The 19,334-nt window shown below is 43.3% G+C and overlaps 1 protein-coding gene across 30 annotated transcripts in view; it reads right to left on the minus strand.

Moving 5' to 3' along the window:
- The window catches only part of MCF2L (MCF.2 cell line derived transforming sequence like), a 370,234-nt gene that overhangs the window by 24,426 nt on the left and 326,474 nt on the right, over positions 1-19,334 (minus strand). For all 30 annotated transcript variants that reach the window (XM_058276391.2, XM_058276395.2, XM_058276390.2 and 27 more), the window contains 9 exons: positions 19,160-19,309; positions 17,926-18,050; positions 16,071-16,185; positions 6,261-6,380; positions 5,416-5,607; positions 4,683-4,874; positions 3,877-4,036; positions 2,247-2,323; positions 1,793-1,869 (listed from right to left, as the gene is read on the minus strand). In XM_058276391.2, coding sequence (XP_058132374.1) covers positions 1,793-1,869; positions 2,247-2,323; positions 3,877-4,036; positions 4,683-4,874; positions 5,416-5,607; positions 6,261-6,380; positions 16,071-16,185; positions 17,926-18,050; positions 19,160-19,309 — 1,208 coding nt within the window. The remainder of the gene's footprint in view (positions 1-1,792; positions 1,870-2,246; positions 2,324-3,876; positions 4,037-4,682; positions 4,875-5,415; positions 5,608-6,260; positions 6,381-16,070; positions 16,186-17,925; positions 18,051-19,159; positions 19,310-19,334) is intronic.

Genomic DNA, 19,334 nt, shown 5'->3' on the forward strand with positions numbered 1-19,334 from the left:
CATCAGCTCTCTGCGGGCGCGGGCCAGCTTGCCTTCACTAGGAGGCCCTGGGACATGAACCCAGAGTGTCCCATATGGTAAACGGGAGCTCAATTGGTTGAGCCACATCTGCTTTCCCACATGTGGCTTTTTAAAATCTCAATTATTTAAAATTAATAAAATTAAAAATTCATTCCCAAGTTGCACTAGCTACATTTCAAGTGCTCAACAGCCACATGTGGGTGTGGCTCTGTATTGGACCCCAAACAGATAGAGCATTTCCATCCCTGTGGAAAGTTCTACTGGACAGCCCTGCTCTAGAATGTTGACTGGTACTTCCTGTTAATGATGGTGGAAAATGGAAAATTTTATTAGTGTCTGGACACATTCTTTTCTCCAGTTCCATATAATCATTCCCTTCACTTTAATCCAGAATTGAACATTCACCCAATGAATGAACATTTATGTGCTAGGTGCTATAGGGACTAGAAAGATGAACAAAACCAAGTGTACAACTTGTAAGTGTTTATAAGGAGTAAAATACTTGTTTCCTGGCAGCTTGGTTATCTGTGTATTGAAATTGCATACAGGTGGTACAAATAACCACACTTTGAGAACTGTCATGTAGTTTCATCTATTGCTGTAATACTTCAGGGAAAAAGGCAAGATAAATGCAACTATTCTGGGAGCGCAAAGTACAATATGAACAAGGAGGAGGTACAGCAGTTACAGTAGTAAGACTTCGTTGGGAAGGGAGGAGTTCAGCTGGATAGTGAAGGACGGGTAGGAATTTGATAGGGGAGAAGGGAAAAGTGCATTCTAAATACAGATCTAAGAGCATATAAAAGCACTAAGGGAGAAAACTTCAGGCTGAGTTTGTGAAATGTGAATCATCTAGTTTAGTTGGGATGTTGGGTTCTATAGGGGAAAAGTAAAAGTTAATGCTGGGAAATGTACTGAAAAGGGCATTCACTGTCAAGTTTCCGTTTAGATTCTATTTTTTAAAGTGGTGGTGGGGGTCTATCAAGTGTTTCTGTGCAGAGAGATGCAATCTTAGCAGTTCTTTGGAAGTAGTGGAGTGTGAAGGACTGGCTGGAGGGTGACACAAAGACAGGCTAGGTGATCAGATGCTGTGGAAATGTGTAGGTGTATGATACGAAGATGCTCAACCAGGTGGTGCTTGGCAGCAAGTGAGAAGAGAAGGATGGGTAAGAGATTATGATGGAGAATTGATGCACAGCCCTGTGACGCCTGGGGAGGAGTCAAAAAAGGCCCCAGTGATCCACACCTGGGGATGGGGTGGGGGAGAAATAGTCTATGAAGGAAACAGGAAGTCCTGACCAGGGAGGAAAGGTTCTGAGGCTGGCTTTGCACCTGCTGACCTGGTCTTGGAGGAGCAAGCCCAGAGCGTCTGAGTGCTGTCTTATATCCCAGTCTTTCTGCCCTGGTGCTTTGATGAAGGGAGAATATGGACCATCTGAAATCGCTGACGTCCCCTGCCTAAGAAGCACTTGGGCAAAAAAATATAGCTTTTCTAAGAAAAAATTAAATTTCTCCTCATTTTGGACATGGATATGCCAAACGGCTATGTATCTTCCATTTCTGTGCATTCCTGAAAATGGGTGGGAAGCTTCCACTGTGTACATTTCATGATGCCAGTTTTGTTCCTCCCTTGCAGAACTGGAGTAGAAGCTGATCTGCCGTACCACCGTTAGCTTATTTATATTCAGAAACTCTCCTTGTCCAATGGTTGTGATCTGGGTGGGTCTTATTTGTAAAATCTTGATCTTACTGAAAAAATAATCCCACCCACCTTCGTAAAATGGCCAGGCTTTCTTCTTCATCTCCTGTGGAGCCACTTCTGACCTGTTGGTTCTCATTCATTTCGCTCTGAGGAAAAAGGAAGATGCATTGTGTTGATTTTTAAAAAACGAGAAGCAGCAGGATGATGTTTCACATTTTAAGGCACAAGAGACCATTCTTATTTCTTTTCTGGAAAGTGGAGATGAGCTCCTGCATGGTGATTTTATTTAAAGATGATGATGGGCAAGAGGGTAGACAGACGGCCTCTGGAAGTAGGGCACTTTCGGCCAGCATGGCTGGGGAGGAGGGCATCACCATTGCAGACGAGGAATGTGTAAACAAAGTCCAGAAGAACTGCCTGGGCCTCACCGGGACATTTTGGGTGGACTGCACTGAATTTCTAGAAAAGGAGCTCTGAGGATGACGGCAGGGCGCAGAGGCCAGGACACGCCCGAGCCCCTCACCTTGGCTCTCCTGTAGTTCCCTCTCCGGAGCACGTTGCCTTCAGAACTGGAAGAGTTCTCAGAACCTCTCCGGATCCCTGGTTGGAAAAAAGTGGAAAGGATGTATATAACATAACATTTTATTGCCTAGGGACATAAAAAGCACATCCAGGAGTATATAGGTTTGTTTTGTTTTTAACTTTCAGAGGAAAAAAAATTAAAAGGCTCAGAGACAGAAGCAGATTTGGCCCAACAGATAGGGTGTCTGCCTACCACATGGGAAGTCCATGGTTCAAACCCAGGGCCTCCTGACCCGGGTGGTGAGCTGGTGTCCCCCGTGCAGGGGAGCCCCACTTGCAAGGAGTGAGCCCCATAAGGAGAGCCGCCCAGTGTGAAAAAAGTGCAGCCTGCCCAGGAGTGGCCCAGCACACACAGAGAACTGATGCAACAAGATAACACAACAAAATGAGACACAGTTTCCCAGTGCCACTGACAAGAATCCAAGTGGACACAGAAGAACACACAGCGAATGGACACAGAGCAGACAACTGGGGGCGGGGGGAAGGGAAGAGAAATAAATAAAAAATGAATTAAAAAAAAGGCTCAGAGAAGGGTCAGAAAAACAATAAAAATGAAGAAGATAGAAAATGGGAGCTATGAGACAAGGTGAATGGAGTTGGGTTAGTTTCAGTTGGAGAAGATTGAGAACTATCTTAAAGAACAATGCCAGTTACTTCACATTTCCACAGAAAGGAAGGGACATGGGCTTACATTTTAAGAGGAGGGAATTTAGGATGTGACAAAGGAAAATGCCCTGAAGTCCCTGACCTAGGAAGTCTTCAGATTGGCCAGAAAATAATGTTTTCTTGGATCCAACTTGTTGGAAGGCCTGTCTCTCAAGGGTTCTGACAAACTTATGACTGGCATTTGCTGAAGCTCTGAAGAAAATTGCATTAGATACTTCCAACTCTACTAAACTCTTAGTTTCCTATGAGAAAACCAGTGAAGGTGGGAAAGAAAGAATATATGAAAAATGGAAGTAACAGGGAAGAGTACTGATGAAATGGCTAGGAATCCAGCTTGGCCTTAGAGAAGGACTGGCTTGGGAAGGGTATCAGTAAGGCAGACCATGATGGCCCTTGAATGCTGGTCAGAGGCATATGAACATGGTTCCTTGGGACATGGAGAGCCAGAAAGGCTTTGGGGTATAGGTCTCAGGTGTGTTTGAGGAAAATTATTTTAGCAACAGCATTGAGGGTGGAATGGATTAGAGAGAGAGGCACTGGAGGTGAGGGAACAATTACGGAAAAGTTCTTAAAACAGTTAACACAGTTAATGAATATTTTGAGTTTGGTGGGCAATAGACTTTGCTTCATTAACTCAGCTCTGCCATTTTGGCACAACAGCAGCCACAGATAATATGAAAACAAATGAGTGTGGCCGTGTTCCAATAAAACTTTATTAACAACAAAAAAGGCAGGTCATAGGTTGCTGACCCCAGAAGTAGGGCACAGTGGGGGAATGGAAATGAGGTGAAGGCTGTGTTTGTATGTTGCTCCCTCAGATTTGCCAAGACTCCAAAGACCCAAAGTAGGACCTGACAGTTTTACTGAATGAGCGAATGAATGAATAAAGTGTGATTTCAGCATACCTGGAGAAGGACAGGGAGATTTTGTAAAGGCTTCTGGTCTTGGGGCCACTGGCTGCACTGGCCGAGTCTGCTTGGCTGCCAGCTTCTTCAGGCTCACCTGTCTCCGATGAAACATCTCTTCCATGCTCTCTTGCTTCTGAAAGACCTTTTGCACATGTTCCTGAAATGATATAACATACCAGATAGTAAAATATCTTTTAAGTGTTGGTAATAGTGATTTGAAAATATTTAACAATCATGCTTGGAATTTGCCTCAGAAAACACAACTTCAATTAAAAATTTTCTTAGCACAGTGCCCGTTAATAGTGTAGCAAGGCTGTGTCTAGTGCTGGTTGCTATGGGTGGTAAGGGGTCTGGAACCCCATGTAAGAAAGGAGAGATATTAGGCCCAGAGAAAGGACAGCTTGTGGGAGAGAGATGACAGCCACCTTCAAATGTAAGAGATGGAACACATTTCTTCTGGTTTGCCCCAAAGGGTAACATTAGGACAGCTAGTCAAAAGTTAGTAGGAGTCATGTTTTATCAAGAAGAACTCAGGAGTACCCAGGCTGCTTCCTAAAGGACACAGCTGGTCACAGCACATATTCAAGCAGGAGCGAGGAACAATCACTTTCCAAAGGTGGCATGGAAATAACTTCTTTATTTAAAGGAAAGTAGAGCTAGATGACCTCCCAACTTCACATTACTGTCAAATGTCCAATTCGCTACTGAGAATTCATTTAACAATTTTTTCGAACATAGTAGGAATTAATCTCCCAGCATTCAGGACAAGTGAGTTGCGAATGATAGGTTAAAGTCAGCATTACCATTAGGTCTTGGTTGAGGATGGATTCATATTCCTTATAAATTTTATTTAGTTCCTGGATTTTATTTTCTGCACCAGTTTCCAAAAACTTCTCAATTTCCTGAAGGGCCGCCTCAGCACCATCCTGGGACTGGCATTTGTCCACAGGCTGTGAAGCCAGCAGGTAAATCCCCTCATCACACCATTTCATTGACTAGAAACAAAGCATTGCAGAAAAAGAAACATACTTTAGAAGTTTTATCTTGGTCATTTCTTCTAGTTATACTCGGATTCAATTTTCCCTTTTCACTGTCTGACATGATCTGTTGACTATTATATATATTCTTTTTCTTAAACTCTATTTTGAAACAACTCCAAACGTACAAGACAGTTGCAAAATTAATACAAAACCCACACTGACTATAATATTTTGGAAGTACCTAAGGCACTGCATGATCATTCCTTTGCCACTATTTCCAAAGGACTCCACTGGAGGGCATATAACATACTAAAAAGCTAAGCATAGTATACAGGACTGGACTGGAATCACAATTAAATGAAGCAGATAAGGGTAACGTGCAATTTCATAGCTAGCACAAAAGAGAATGATACCAAGAAAGAGTATGAGGTCTTTTTTCAAATATGTAAATGACTCGGATGCCCCTCGACGATACAGGATGAGTTGGCCACGTGACATCGAGAATCTGTTTTCAGCCAATGGGAACAGAACGGGTCTAATTTCAAGTCAAGCCTACCGTCTCTAAGAGGCCATGCAGCTCCAGAGACTTGTTGAGCAGATTTCTCCTCTTCCCGATTTCAGCGGCAAACTGGTCGCAGAGGTGCCGGAGCTCGTTGCACTTGGGGTGAATCGAGTCCACAGCATAATGCTTGTTCTCAATAAGCTGGATGCCCTCCAGGGACAGGGCTCGGGCCTTTTCCACGGAGGCCTGCGGGCGAAAGTCACCCCCAGAAAATCAATTCAGCTTTATTTTTGTTATAGGCAAACGGGGATGCTATTTTCAGCACGGGGTTAAGCAAGCTAATTGTAATGGGATATTTGTCGCAGAGGTAGGGGGATATATGACATTTTTCTTTGTTGACTGCCATGGGTTAGCGGAAATGGGCCCTAATCTCTGAAGCTATTCTGGGGACAAACTCTTCTAGGTGTGGTCATGGTCCAAGCAAAGTGGCCCCTCATCTTGAGTAACTTGATACAGAGGGAGGATCCAGTTTTGAAAATCAGTGGGTGACAAGAGATTTATAACCCAAGCGCTGCTGCACACACCTGGCACTGTCAGCTATAACTGCCATGCACAGCGGGGACATGCGCCTGGGGGGCCTGGGAGGGGTCTTGATGGAGACTGAGGTGGGGGGTACCCTGCAGCAGCAACTCCAGCCCCGAATATCCCCCGGGCCGAGTGGCTGCTTCAGGCGCTGGTGAATCGTGATGGCTGCTTCTCGGACGGGGGCAGAAGCCAAATGATGGCGCTTTTCTAAGCAACGCTTAGTGTTACACGTGAAAAGCTTTTCCTCAATTCTGTCTCCCTCTGATCAGCACATCCAACCCTAACCTCTCGGAACGGCCCATTCTAGTGCTTACATTGGCTTTTTCTTCGAAGCTGGCAAGGTCCTTCAAGAGGTGCTCCACGTGCGCGAGGCTGTTGCCGATGTCTGTGAAGGTCGATATCTTCTGGGACACGACATCCAAGGCGGCTTTGACCTGAGACAGAGGAGGGATGCGTGAGACCTGGGCCCACCCACAACCCGGAAGAGAACATCCAACAACTTCACAGCAGCAACTCGGGAAGCTTCTACCAACACCGGGAAGGATGGTAGAAGGAGGGGAACCCTGTTGACGAAAAAATTACGATATAGAGGAACGTTGTCGCAAGGTAAGAACCCAGCAAAACACCAACCAAGTGGGAAATTTTGGTTTACAAATTTTGAGACAACTAATGAAAGTCACGTTCAAATCAAACACTCAGGGACCATCTGAGGAGGGTGCTGGTTCTCGTGGCCTCAGTTTTCTCGACCAGAACAAGGGGATTATTACCTACCTGTTACAGGTCGGACTGTGGCCCCCAGAAAGATAAGCTCAAGTCTGAATTTCTGGTCCCCTGAATGGAACTTCATTTGGAAATGGGTCTTCAAAGGTGTGGTTAGTTGAGGCCACACTTAATGCACAATGACCGGTGCCCTTATAGGAGGAGGAAACTGGGAAAAAGGGACACAGATGTGAGGGAGAGCGCCATGTGACAGTGGAGACGGGGACTGAAGTTCTGCAGCTGCAAACCAAAGAACACCAAGAAAGGAGGAAGAGGCAAGGAAGGGCTCCCCTTACAGGTTTCAGAGGGAGCGCGGCCCAGTGACGGCTTGATTTTGGACTTGTGGCCTCCAGAAGTACGAGATGGTCCTTTTATGTGGCTTTAAGCCACCTAGCCTGTGGTGTTTTGTTATGGCAGTTCTAGGAAGCCAATACATTGCCCTTTCGAAACAAACAAAAAGCACAGAAGTAAATGCCCTTTGAAAGTTGAAAAGATGATGTAAATGTGAGGTGGTGCTGGTGTCACCGTTATTCCTACCGGCGTTTCAGGCTTGGGTTGTACTATTTCCGGAGCTTATTCTGTTCTGGTTTGGGATGAACGTCTAGTACCTAGTATTTCTGGCATTGGCATGAAAACAAAGGGTTTTGTATAAGAGAATTCTTTACATATAGATGACAGTTTATTCCATTAAATATGGAAGCTCTTTAAATTATTAGAACGCTTTCTAAGGACGTGCATGCATGCACCTGCAGGAGGTGCTCCCTCTGGCAGGAGACCCGAGGGGAGCAGACAGCTCTCTGATGCCTTTGGCCATTGTTCAGACTAGCTGGGATCAGAAGACCTGGCGGGCAGAATCTCTTACTCACCTTCTATCCCCCCTGCATGGGGCGTGGGGCCTGCGAGGGCTGATTCCACCTGGCCTTCACTCATGGCAACTCAAGTTCTATTTAGCCTACTACATGTATCCAAAGAGGCCTTCCCAGGACCCCCAACTATGGGAATCCACCCGGCCCTCTCTATCCCATCACTCCTTTATGGTCCTCATGTTGGGTGCCAGGAGAGCCAGGAAAATACACTCCTGCTAAGGGGGATTTGGCAATGATTTGTTGTCAGTTGTCAGAAGGTGATGATTAATGAGACCATAGAGGATGGAGGAAAGAACCAAGTGAAAATTCTGGGCCCACGTTCCTTTGGGGTGATACTGTAGTGTTCTCATTTGTACTAAAGATGTTGGGAGAATTTACTTGGAGAATTTCTCATGTGATTTCTCAGTCATGTCCAGACCCCAACAAGGATGTTCAACTTTTTTTTTGCCCCAAGTAACAGTTTAAATCCTGAAGAGTTCAATTCAGTGCCATTGGAATGGACCCAGATTCTTTTCTCCAATCTAACCACTGTGAATTCTTCTGGGGTCCTTTTATCTGGACCCAGGCAAATGAGCTTAGGGCATCAGGGACGGCGCTATCTTCTGATATTTAATGCCTGTGCTCCAAGAGGAGAAGTTCTGAAGGCTACAAGATTTTGTGTACTTCATTCCAAAGAATGCCTTAGCCTCTTTCTAATGCCTACAGGGTCCAAACGCTTCATATATCTCTCAGCTGTTGAGGTTTAAAGGCCAGAGCTTAGCATAAGCTTATTTTGCACATGGATTCATTTCACTGTTGTTTGAGGGGGACCAGAATTTCAAGATGGTAATAAATTAAATCAAGAGTTTGCTCTCTTACCATACCATGGTATTTTCAGGGTTCGTTTTGCTCAGGATAGAGGTGATAAGTGAGCATTAAAAAAAAATACAACATAAATTAAAATAATATGAAAAGGTTTGTCAGTTGGCTCTTAATTTTTTCCCCAAATGTGACATTTTTTCCATCTTTCGTGAGGCCAATTCAATTCTATTTCTAAGTGAGATGACGGTCTTCTTCCAATTTACCCAACTAATTCTTTCATTTTGATAAGAGTGAATGTCTATTAATTTCAGATGAATGTAGGATATAACAGCTTTCCATCTTCATTTTCAAATACTTACCTAAAAATTATGAATAAAATAAATTTTTTTCTATAGTTTGTAGTACTATGAAAAACACAAGTGAAAATATATTATTCTTCCTAATTATTAGTTCCTATAGAAGTTATCTAATCTTTTTAATCAAAACCCTTAATCAAGATGCTCTGAGTTAAACATTCAAATCTATATGACTCACTGACCTCCACTGAGATATTCTATGTACTTTAAGACTAAAGATGGGTGCTCTTAGAAATTGTAACTTAATCTGTTGTTCAGAAAAAAATGTGTAAGAACATAAATGTTCTGCTACAATGGCAAAGGCTGATTATTACTTGTGATTATTTACTTAATAATATAAAAGAGGACAAATCAAGTGATACAAAGTTTCAGATTATCACTTTTTTTTTTTCCTGTCTCCCTTCTAATCTATTTTCCCCCAGTGCTTGCACAATGACATTTTCCTGTTAGGGAAAGAAACTTCCTTGAAGTCCCCAACTTACTGAGCCTGGAGTTGAAGATGCTTCATGGTTGAGCACATTACTCTCCTCATCTCCCTTCCTACTTCTCCCCACAGGAATGCTCAGGCAGTGAGTTGACACTGACCCCTGCAAGTCTTTTGTGCTTTTTTCCACACCATTTTCCTTACAGGAAATGCTCTCCCTCTCTACTTCCTACCTACCCAAACTCTACCCACATTTCAAGACTCAGTGTAAGTTCTACCCTTACACTCTTCACTCCTTTAAACTTTTATTGCTCCCTACTGCCTACAGGAAAATATATACTCCTTAAATTTCAATTCATTAATTTGTGCATCCAGGACTGTTAACATTCTGAACTCAACTCATCACCCCAATCTTGGCTTCTGCATTGCCCTCTACATGCTCTGTGCCCCAGACACCCAGAACCCATTGTCATTCTATGAATGAGCTCTGTGCCCTCATAGCTCAATGTCTTGGCTGATGCTGTGGGCTCCTATTTCCGAATGTCCTCTTATGGACAACACACTATCCATCAAGGCCCATTTCAAATGTCACCTGATGAGACTTCTACTTCTAAGAAGATGGAGTAGACATACTTTTCTTTTCTCTTCCTGCTAATACATTGGAATTATGTAAAACAATTATAAGAAAACTCTAAAAGATGGAGAGAAGGCAGACCAGCTGGGGACCTCAGGACCTGAGGGTATTTTGTTGTTGTTGTTTTATTTTGTTTTTTGCTCATATACTCCAGATTTAGAATTGAAGAAGCTTGAAATCTGGAAATGCCTTTGGGTACAGACAAAATTGCCCCAACTGAAGCCTGACCTTTTCTAGTTAATGGGCCAAGAAAGGGGCAGCCAAGCAAGACAGAAAATATTTGGGCAATGATTCCTCTACTCTAGCTTAACACCACACAAAAAAACTGTGGCTCCCACCTCTACCCACAGCAAAGGCCAAGTGGGAGGTTACCGTCAACACTCAGGAGGCTATAACAAGGTGTCCCTCTTTCTCCTTCAGTGGATGGTATTAGAGAAAACCAAGGGAGAAGCCAAGACTTTCATCACCAGCAGAATGAGGTCACCACCCACTAGTGTAAGTGGAGACATGTAGGGAATCTGAATTTGATGCCTCTCTGCTGGATGGTATCAGAAGAGGCCCAGTAGAGAGTCAGGACTTTAAACACTGCCCAGTGGTTACAAAGCCTCCACCACATGGGGAGCAGGAACTCTCAACCCTACCCAGCAGCAGTTAGGAGCCCCCCATATTGGGTGTCAACAGAAGCCAAGTAGGAAACAGGACTTCCACCCTAATGGGCCAATACCTACCCATTACCCTGCTAGGAACAATGCCAATGAAAGCCAACTAAAACAGGAGGTTTAAATAAAATTCAGGGTCTCATAACATAATGTGAAAATGCCAAAGTTAAAATTTAAAAATCACTTATATCAAGAACCAGGAAGATCTCAAACTGAGTGAGAGAAGACAATTAATAGATGTCAACACTGACATGATAGAGATGATAGAATTATCTGGCAAAGATTTTAAAGCAGCCAAGATTGAAATGTTTCAGTGAGCATATGAACATACTTTTGAGTGTTCTTATGATTGTTTTACATAATTACAATGACTAAGAAATTTAGTTCATTTAGCAGGAAAAGTATGTCTATTCCATCTTCCTAGACTGGAAGTCTCACCAAAGAAATAGAATGCCTCAGCAAAGAAATAGAAGACATAAAGAAGAAGAAAATGGAAATTTTAGAAACTGAAAAATACAATAACTGAAATAAAAAAGCTCAGTGGAAGGGCAGAACCACAGAATGGAGGGGGGCAAAGAAAAGAATCAGTGAAAAACATAGGCTGAAAAAATAAACAAAGCCTCAGTGATCAGTGGAACTATAACAAAATATATAAAATCCATTTCATCAGAGTCCTGGAAGGAGAAGAGATGGTGGGACTGAAAAAGTGCTTCGTGAAATATTGGCTGAAAATTTCCCGAATTTGGGAAGAGACAACTTTACAGCTTCCAGAAGCTGAATGAATGACAAACAGGATAAACCCCAAAGAGACCCATGCCAAGAAGCATCATAATTAAATTTCTGAAAACCAAAGACAAAGAAACAGTCTTGAAAGAAGCTGGAGAAAAAGAATGCCTTACCTATAGAGGGAAAACATTTCCAATAGCAGCCAATTTCTCCCCAGAAACTATGGAGGCCACTAGGAAGTGGCAGAATGCTTTTTTCTTTTCCTCTCTCTCTCTCTTTGGAGGAACTGGGGATCAAACCCAGGACCTAATACACGGGAAGCAGATGCTCAACCACTTCAGTTACATCAGCTCCCTCTTTTCTTTCCTTCTTTCTCTCTTTTTAAAAACTTTTTTGTTTCTATTTTTTCACTTTTTATCTTTTGTATTTTTCTTTTTTCATTTATTTATTTTCTTTTTTTAATTTATTCTTTTTTCTTTCTTTCTTTCTTTCTTTTTGCCACAACATTTTTCAAGAGCTGAAAGAAAAGAACTTTCAACCCAGAATCCTACAGGCAACAAAAATATCCTTTAGGAACAGAGGGAAAATCAAGACATTATGAGATGAAAGAATTGGAGTACTACATACCTGTTACAGGCTGAACTATTTCCCTAAAAAGACATGCTCAAGTCCTAACCCCTGGTCCCATGAATGTGAACGTATTTGGAAATAGGGTCTTTGAAGGAGTGATTAATTAAAATGAGGTCATACTGCATTGGGGGAGCCCTAATATAATATGACTGGTGTCCTTATAGGAAGAGGAAAATTTGGACATAGGGATGCATGGACATGCATGGAGACTGGTGACATTGGAGGTAGAGGTTGAAGTGCTGAAGCTGCAATCCAAGGAACACCAAGATTGTTGGCAAGCCACCAGAAGCTAGAAAAGGCAAGGAAGGATTCTCCTCTACAAGTTTCAGAAGGAGCAAAGTGTTGGCAGTTCTAGCCTATGCAGTAAGGCAAGAAAAGGAATAAATGGCATACTGACCGAAATGAAATAAAGAAATAAAACTGTCCTATTTGAAGACTGTAGTGCTAGAAAACCCAGCATAGTTTAAATAGTAAGGCATTGTACTGTATCTTATAATGTTAGAAAAGTTCAGTGCAATGCTTGCTCACCTGTCAGGAGGCACACAGAGCTACAGATTTAACATTAACCAGATCCGGCTCTGCCAAAAATGTATAACAATGCACTTCCTTACTCGTTATCTTTATTCACTATCTGTCATCATCTATACCTTCACAACCATACCATCCCCCAACCTTATCACTCCAAGATTACCCGACCCCACATACCATGCATATTTTAAGATTAACTGAGAATGCAAAATTAATTTTTCTGGACTGTTCTTAGAAATGTCCCCCTAATGATTAACTTTCTTTGTTTCAATGGTATAAAAGCTGTGAGAAAAACCTTAGGCTGATTTGAGATTGTACATCTCTGGTCTCCCACCAGCAAATAAAGCCATTTTCCTTCCTAGCTTAGTTTGGTGTGTTGGTCTATTCTGCTGTGCTGCGTGAAAAAGCCCAGCTGAGGACCACCCTGACCCCTCTTCAAGATCACTTGATTGTCTATATAGAAAATCCCAAGGAATAAAAAAAAACACCCAGTTCTCTTAGAACTATTAAAAGTAAGTTCAGCAAAGTTGCATGAGACAAGTAAAACAGACAAAAATCAATTGCATTTCTATAGTTATAGACTACATGGACACCAAAATTAAAATATAACATTTATAAATGCTCAAAAAGTGAAATATTTAAGTGTAAATCAAACAAAGCATGTAAAGAACTTGTGTGCTGAAAATTACATGATGCTTATGAGAGAAATCAAAGAAAAAATAAATAAATGGAGAGACATACCATGTTCAAGGATTGGAAGGTTCAACAGAGTAAAGATGTCAATTCTCTTCCATTTGACATACAGTTTTCATGTAATTCCTATTTAAAACCCCATCAATATTTTTGTTGACACAGACAATATTATTTTAAATTTGTATGGAGAGGCAAAGGAACTAGAATAGTTAAATCCATTTTGAAAAATAAGAATAAAGTGGGAAGAAACAGTTTACCTGTTTTCAAGACAATATACAGTCACAGTAATCAAGGCTACTGAGGAGTAGACACACAAATCAATGAAACGGAGAATCCAGAAATAAATCCACATATACACTGAACTGATATTTGACAAAAGTGCAACAGAGAAAGGGTAGCCTTTTCAACAAATGGTTCTGGAGCAAGTGGACAAAAATGAACCACAACTAGAGCCTCACACTTCATACAAAAATCAACTCAAAATTGATCATGGATTTAAATGTAAAATTAAAACTATAAAACTTTTAAAAAAGAACATAGAAGAAAATATTTGGGATCTAGAACTAGGAAGAGTTCTTAGGATTGACACCAAAAGCATGAACCTCAAAAGGGAAAACTGGGGAGCAGATGTAGCTTGAGTGGTTGAGCACCTCCTTCCCATGTAAAAGGTCCTGGGTTTGATCCCTGGTACCTCCTAAACACAAACAAAACAAACTAAAAAAAACAACTTTGGGGATTAAATGTGGCTCAGTGGTTCAGTGCCTGCTTCCTATGTATGAAGTGCTGGGTTCAATCCCTGGTACCTCCTAAAAAAAAGAAGGGAAAATTGATAAATTGAACTTCATCAAAATTTAAAAATTTTGCTCTGTGAAAGACCCAGTTAAGAGGATGAAGAAACAAGCTACAGACTGGAAGAAAATACTTGCAAACCATGCATATGCCAAAGGACTAGTATCTAGAATATATAAAGAACTTACAAACTCAACAGTAAAAAAAAAAAAATCCAACTAGAAAATGGGCATGAGACATGAAGAGCTATTTTACCAAAGAAAATAAGTTCAATAACATCAGCCATTAGGAAAATGCAAATTAAAACCATACCTATCAGAACGAAATAGAATTGCAGTGACAATACCAAATGCTGGAAAGGATACAGAGAAACTGGAGCATTCACACATCATGGATGGGAACGTACAATGGTACAAGCATTCAGGAAAACAATTTAGCAACTAGCTTATGACCCAGCAATTGCACTCCTGAGCATTTATCCCAGAGAAATGAAAACATGTGTTCACACAAAAACCTGAACATCAATGTTTACAGCAGCTTTATCCGTAACAGCAAAAAAATGAGAAACCACCCAGATGCCCTTCAATGGGTGAGTGGTTGAACAAACATGGAATACTACTTCTCAGTATAAAAAGGATGAACTATTGCTATGGGCAACAACTTGAATGAATCTTCAGAGAATTATGCTGAATGAAAAACTAATAGATTATGTACTGCATGATCCCATTTATATAATATTCTTGAACTATTAAAATTAGAGAAATAGAGAACAGATCAGTGGTTGCCCAACGTTAAGGAGAGGTGGGGACAAATGGGAAGTAGTTGTGTCTATAAAAGGATAACACAGGGGATCCTTGTGGTGCTGGAAATGTCCTGTATCTTGATTGTACCAATCTCAATATTCTGGATGTGAGATTGATCAACAGTTTTGTAAGATATTGCCGTTGGGGGAAGGTGGGCAAAGAGTACCTGGCATCTCTTGGTATCATTCCTTATAACTGCAGTTGAATCCACAATTACCTCTAAAGAAAGATTTAATTGAAAAAGTTGCCTGCTCTGAAAGGCCTTCCTCAATCCCCACAGAAGGAAGTTACAAATCCTCCTTCTCTTCATGCTTCTGTGTCATTTTGCTGAGGCCACAAACTCGGCACTTGTTCCATCAGGCCACACTTAGCTGTTTGATTCCAGGCCGCCTGGGGTCAGAGGACTGTTTCCATTTGGCTACCCAGAGCCCCAGCACTGTGCCTGGACCCCAGGAGTATGCAGTAAGTGTTGTCGAACCAGACTCCATGTTTTCTGAAAAGTAACAATTCAGGACTCCTTGAGAAGGATTAGAATTTGAGGACAGTAATAAAAGCCCTGAGATGTCTGAGAATTGTTCAGTAGTTCTGTTTTTCTGGCCTGCTGTCCTTTAACAGTCTTGCTATCACTGAATTCTTGTGCTATTACTTCTCATGCCCATCTTGGGCAGAGGTTTCCTGAAGGTAGGAAAAGTGGTCTCTGTGGTCTGCAGTGTCTAGCACCAGGGCTAGAGCTGTAGGAAAGTTTCCTTTTATTTATCTGGATAAATAATTGATGAACAGACTTCCAATGATTTGGCCATCTCTAACGGTTTAACACAATGACTGCTCATCATTTATCGCCCTTATCATACTGAATTCAAGGTAGGACTCTATCTTTTATGCACATAGTAAGTGTTTGATAAATGTATGTTGAATAAAAGAACATGCAAATAAAGAGAAAATGAAAACAAAGGCTCCTTGATTAATTCACAAATAATGCAGAAATAAGTATATATCAATAAACAGAATTGCATAGGCTTTTGTCTAAAGCAGGGAATCTTAACAAGGGGTCTGTGAGCTTGAGTTGAAATTAAAAAACATTCTTGTGGGGATGTGTTGGCACCGATGTGATATATTTATTAAATAATACACAGTGTGGTGTGGACTTAGAAAGGGGTCTATGGTTTTCACCTGCTTGGCAAAGGGGTCCGTGGAACAAAAAGGGTTAAGAACCCTCGATCTACTGTGATCCATTCATCAAACCATATGCTTCAAGGTTTAGCCCAACCTAAGCTTGCAGGTTCCAGGTGGCTACAAAGACTCTACTGCCCATTAAACCCAAGTCAATTGTATAATTCAGCTCTCAGTGTTGGGATCCCAGCGTCGATACAGTAACAGCACAGCACAGCAGGCAACCCCACTCACTTCCCATCACCAGAACACTCTAGGGTTTCTCTCGGTGCCCTGGCCCACTCACCTCTCGAAAATTCTGCTCGAAGTGCCGGAGTTGCAGACACTGTTCGAGTTTTTGCTGATGCTTTGCCCAAAACTCATCAAAAGCAGCCTCGGTTTCGTTCAGCTGTGCGAGGAGCCTAAGAAAGAGGAGGAGAATCCTTACGGGGTTGAGAGACTGTCTCCCGGGGGTGTCGGGGGAAAACGCGTGGGGGCTTATGCCTAGAATCCGCAGTTCCAAGGTGAAGCAGGGCGTTCACACCCATTATGATGCCCGGTTTCTCTGGCAAGCCTGTCCGCAGCCCTCACCTGCTTAGGCACTGGATCACAGAATTGCAAGCATGGAGATGCTTGCAATTCTTTAGGACCAATGAAGGGGAGAAGGAGAGACTTTTTTAGACAGAGTAACGGGAGTGATCTGCTTCCTTTCCAGTCCTCTTTCCCCTCTAGGCTGTGATGTGGTGGCCTCACTAACGCAGGCTGGCAGCAAACCAGCTGCTCAGCAGTGGGCAGAGTTAGACTGGGTTTATGAATTTTTCAAAAGGTCAAGATGGAGAAGGTTTTGACCTATTATTTATAACGTTGGTTCTGGGGTGAAGAATAAGTGGTAAATTGCCACAATGAATGTGAGGGTGAAGAGCCACTGCCAAAATTCTTTCGGAATCACTCACAGGGACCAAACAGTCCTACCGCCCCCACGCTGCACTAAATATCCAAGATGTAGCATCTCATCGCATCCCCGCAACCACCCCGCCAAGTATGTGCAGTGACTAGCTTCGTTGTGCAGAGGAAGAAACCGAGTCCTGAGGATTAACACCTTGCCCAAGGGGGAGCCAGGGCTTGCCTCTCTCCTCTTGGGCTCAAGTCCAAGCCCTGCCCAGTCCCACTCGAGCTCCTTCCCCTCGTGCATCGCAGTCCACCTGTGAATCCCTCCAGGACGTACATTCCTGGGGCCTTCCCCAGTGTCCTTGGCAGAAAATAGCTGCTCAGTAAGTGCACTATGGTTACATGGATAGAGCACAATTTAAGGATCAAAAGACCTTGGTTTCCTCTCTAGTCCCGGGTCTGCCCATTACTTTTGGGCCATCCCGCGGCAAATCACCTAGCCTCTCTGAAGATGCTTCCTCAGCTCAGAGAGGCGGATGATGGACTTACCTGACTTGCACAGCTGTGAGGATGCGATGAGAAAAGACATGTGGGGTTCTGAACATTTCAAGGCATGATAAAATATTAGCTAACATTAGCTAAGCACACTAGGACTTTACCCTGTGTTCTATTATAAAGCTGGAAACACAAGGGGGAAATCGACAAATTCACAATGAAGAGTAAAAGACACACTTCAAGGCAAGATGCTGGCATTGAGAGAGTATGTAACGTTGTTTCCCTACCTGTAAACAGAAACCTAGGGCCCTGCTACCTGACGGTGGGACAGGAGACAGGCGAGCGTCTTGAATGTGCAGCTATAGAAGTCTAAGATGCTCATAGAATCACTATTCTGCCTTCAATGTCTACTTTACATTTGTGCAAAAAGAGTATCTGTTCTATGAAACCCTCCTACCTAGAAAAGCTGCTTTCTGTGGGATTTAGGAAAGTGTAGTCAGCATTTTTGAGTGCCCCGGAATGTTACAGCAGCAAGTAACCTGAGATCCACTTGCTTAACTTTAGAGATGAGGAAACTGAGGCTCAGAGAGGCAAAGTCACTTGCCCAGGGTCCGAAGGCATGTGCCAGAGCCCAGATGAGGACTGGGGCCACCTGCTCCAGCCTACTGCTTTGTCCTCTACTCCCGGCTGCCTCAGCAGTCGGTCACTAGCCTGGGATGCTACTGAGCCCTAAGCAGGAAGCGAAGCCAGCCCAAGGTGGGAGGCCCGTGGGTGCTCACCTCTGCACCGTGGTCTGGTTGTCCAGCTGATCCTGATTCAGGCCGTGCTCTGGGTTCTTGGCCAGAGGCTCGCGGATGCTCTCCAGGAGGGCATGGCCCTCTTTCCGCGCTAGTTTCATGTCTTCCTGCAGAAAGACAATGGGGCGCCTCTCAGAACGAGGCTCCTCGCCAGGTCTGAGACTCGCAGTCCAGGCCAGGGTGCGTGGTGAGACCCTGGTAGGTGTCCTACTCTGAAGGCGGTGGCGACTGACCGAGAGGGAAGGCAAGACCCGTGACTGCGGGCAAGGTGGAACCGGAACGGAACCCAGGGCTTTCTTTATAAATATTTCCCGTTAACACCGGGAAAGGAAGACGTTCTAATTGTCAAGTTGTGGTTCTCAGCCACGGCCCAGTCACCTCTTACTCCCTTCGCTACCTGGGGCAGAGCTAGGGTTACAGGTCATTCAGGGGTAAGAGGATAAGGTAAAACCGTAACAGGAAACCAGACCTTCCAGATGCCTCTGCTCTTGTGGCCATTTCTCCACGGCTTGGAGCACAAGGCTGTTGGGAGGGAGAAAGTGGCCCCGCCGGCAGAGAGAGGGGCACAGTCCCCTGAGGTCACGGGAAGTGCTGCTTCAGAGCTGACCATACGCGGTGGGGGGCAGGGTGCAGTGCAGACAGGGAGCGTGTTTCCCTCAAAATATATTTATCCCAGAAAGAGATGGCAACTATGCAAGTAAAGTACATATTTTATGAACAGGAATTTTGACCTTTCGGTCAGTCCACCACATTGTTGCCTGCTTGTCTTCTGAGAAACCAGGGGTAGGATCTTGTCTCTGTTATACTGCTAAGCAACAGAAACATCTCGATAGAGGACTCCACAGTACAGGCAGTTTCCACAGCTCCTTTAGAGAAAAGCTGCCTTCAGTGCCTGGCTTTATTCAGTCTCCATAAATTACTCAGGGACACACGGGACTTACTAAGAGTCTACTCGATGCCAGAGCCTGAGTATGTATTACAGCCTGCATTTTATAGGGATCATTTATGCTGATCGTGTTTTTATAAAGTAACGCATCTTAATTCTCATATCTGAGGTTCTCCAGTTAATTTGCATCAAAGGCATCTTGGAAACCTGCTAAAGTCTCAGTCTTTCCTGATCCAACACTGACTTTTTTTTTCCTCCCAACATTTCTCAGAAGAGACCTGTGTTTCTAGCCCAGTCCTCCCACCCCGCTCCCCAGAAGCCATCACCTACCTTCATCTTGTCCTTCTCCTCCGTGTGTGCGGAGAGCACCGAGCTCGTTGCCGGGACGTCATTGGGTAATTCTGTTTCGGCCAGTTCGGTCCCGAAGGACTGAAGCATCTGAGCTGTCTGCTTAACCATGAGGGCGAAACTTTCGATAGCCTTCGGGAGAGGGAGAACATGATCA

The sequence above is a fragment of the Dasypus novemcinctus genome, chromosome 15 (genome assembly GCF_030445035.2).
Source record: "Dasypus novemcinctus isolate mDasNov1 chromosome 15, mDasNov1.1.hap2, whole genome shotgun sequence".
Classification (NCBI taxonomy): Eukaryota; Metazoa; Chordata; class Mammalia; order Cingulata; family Dasypodidae; genus Dasypus; species Dasypus novemcinctus.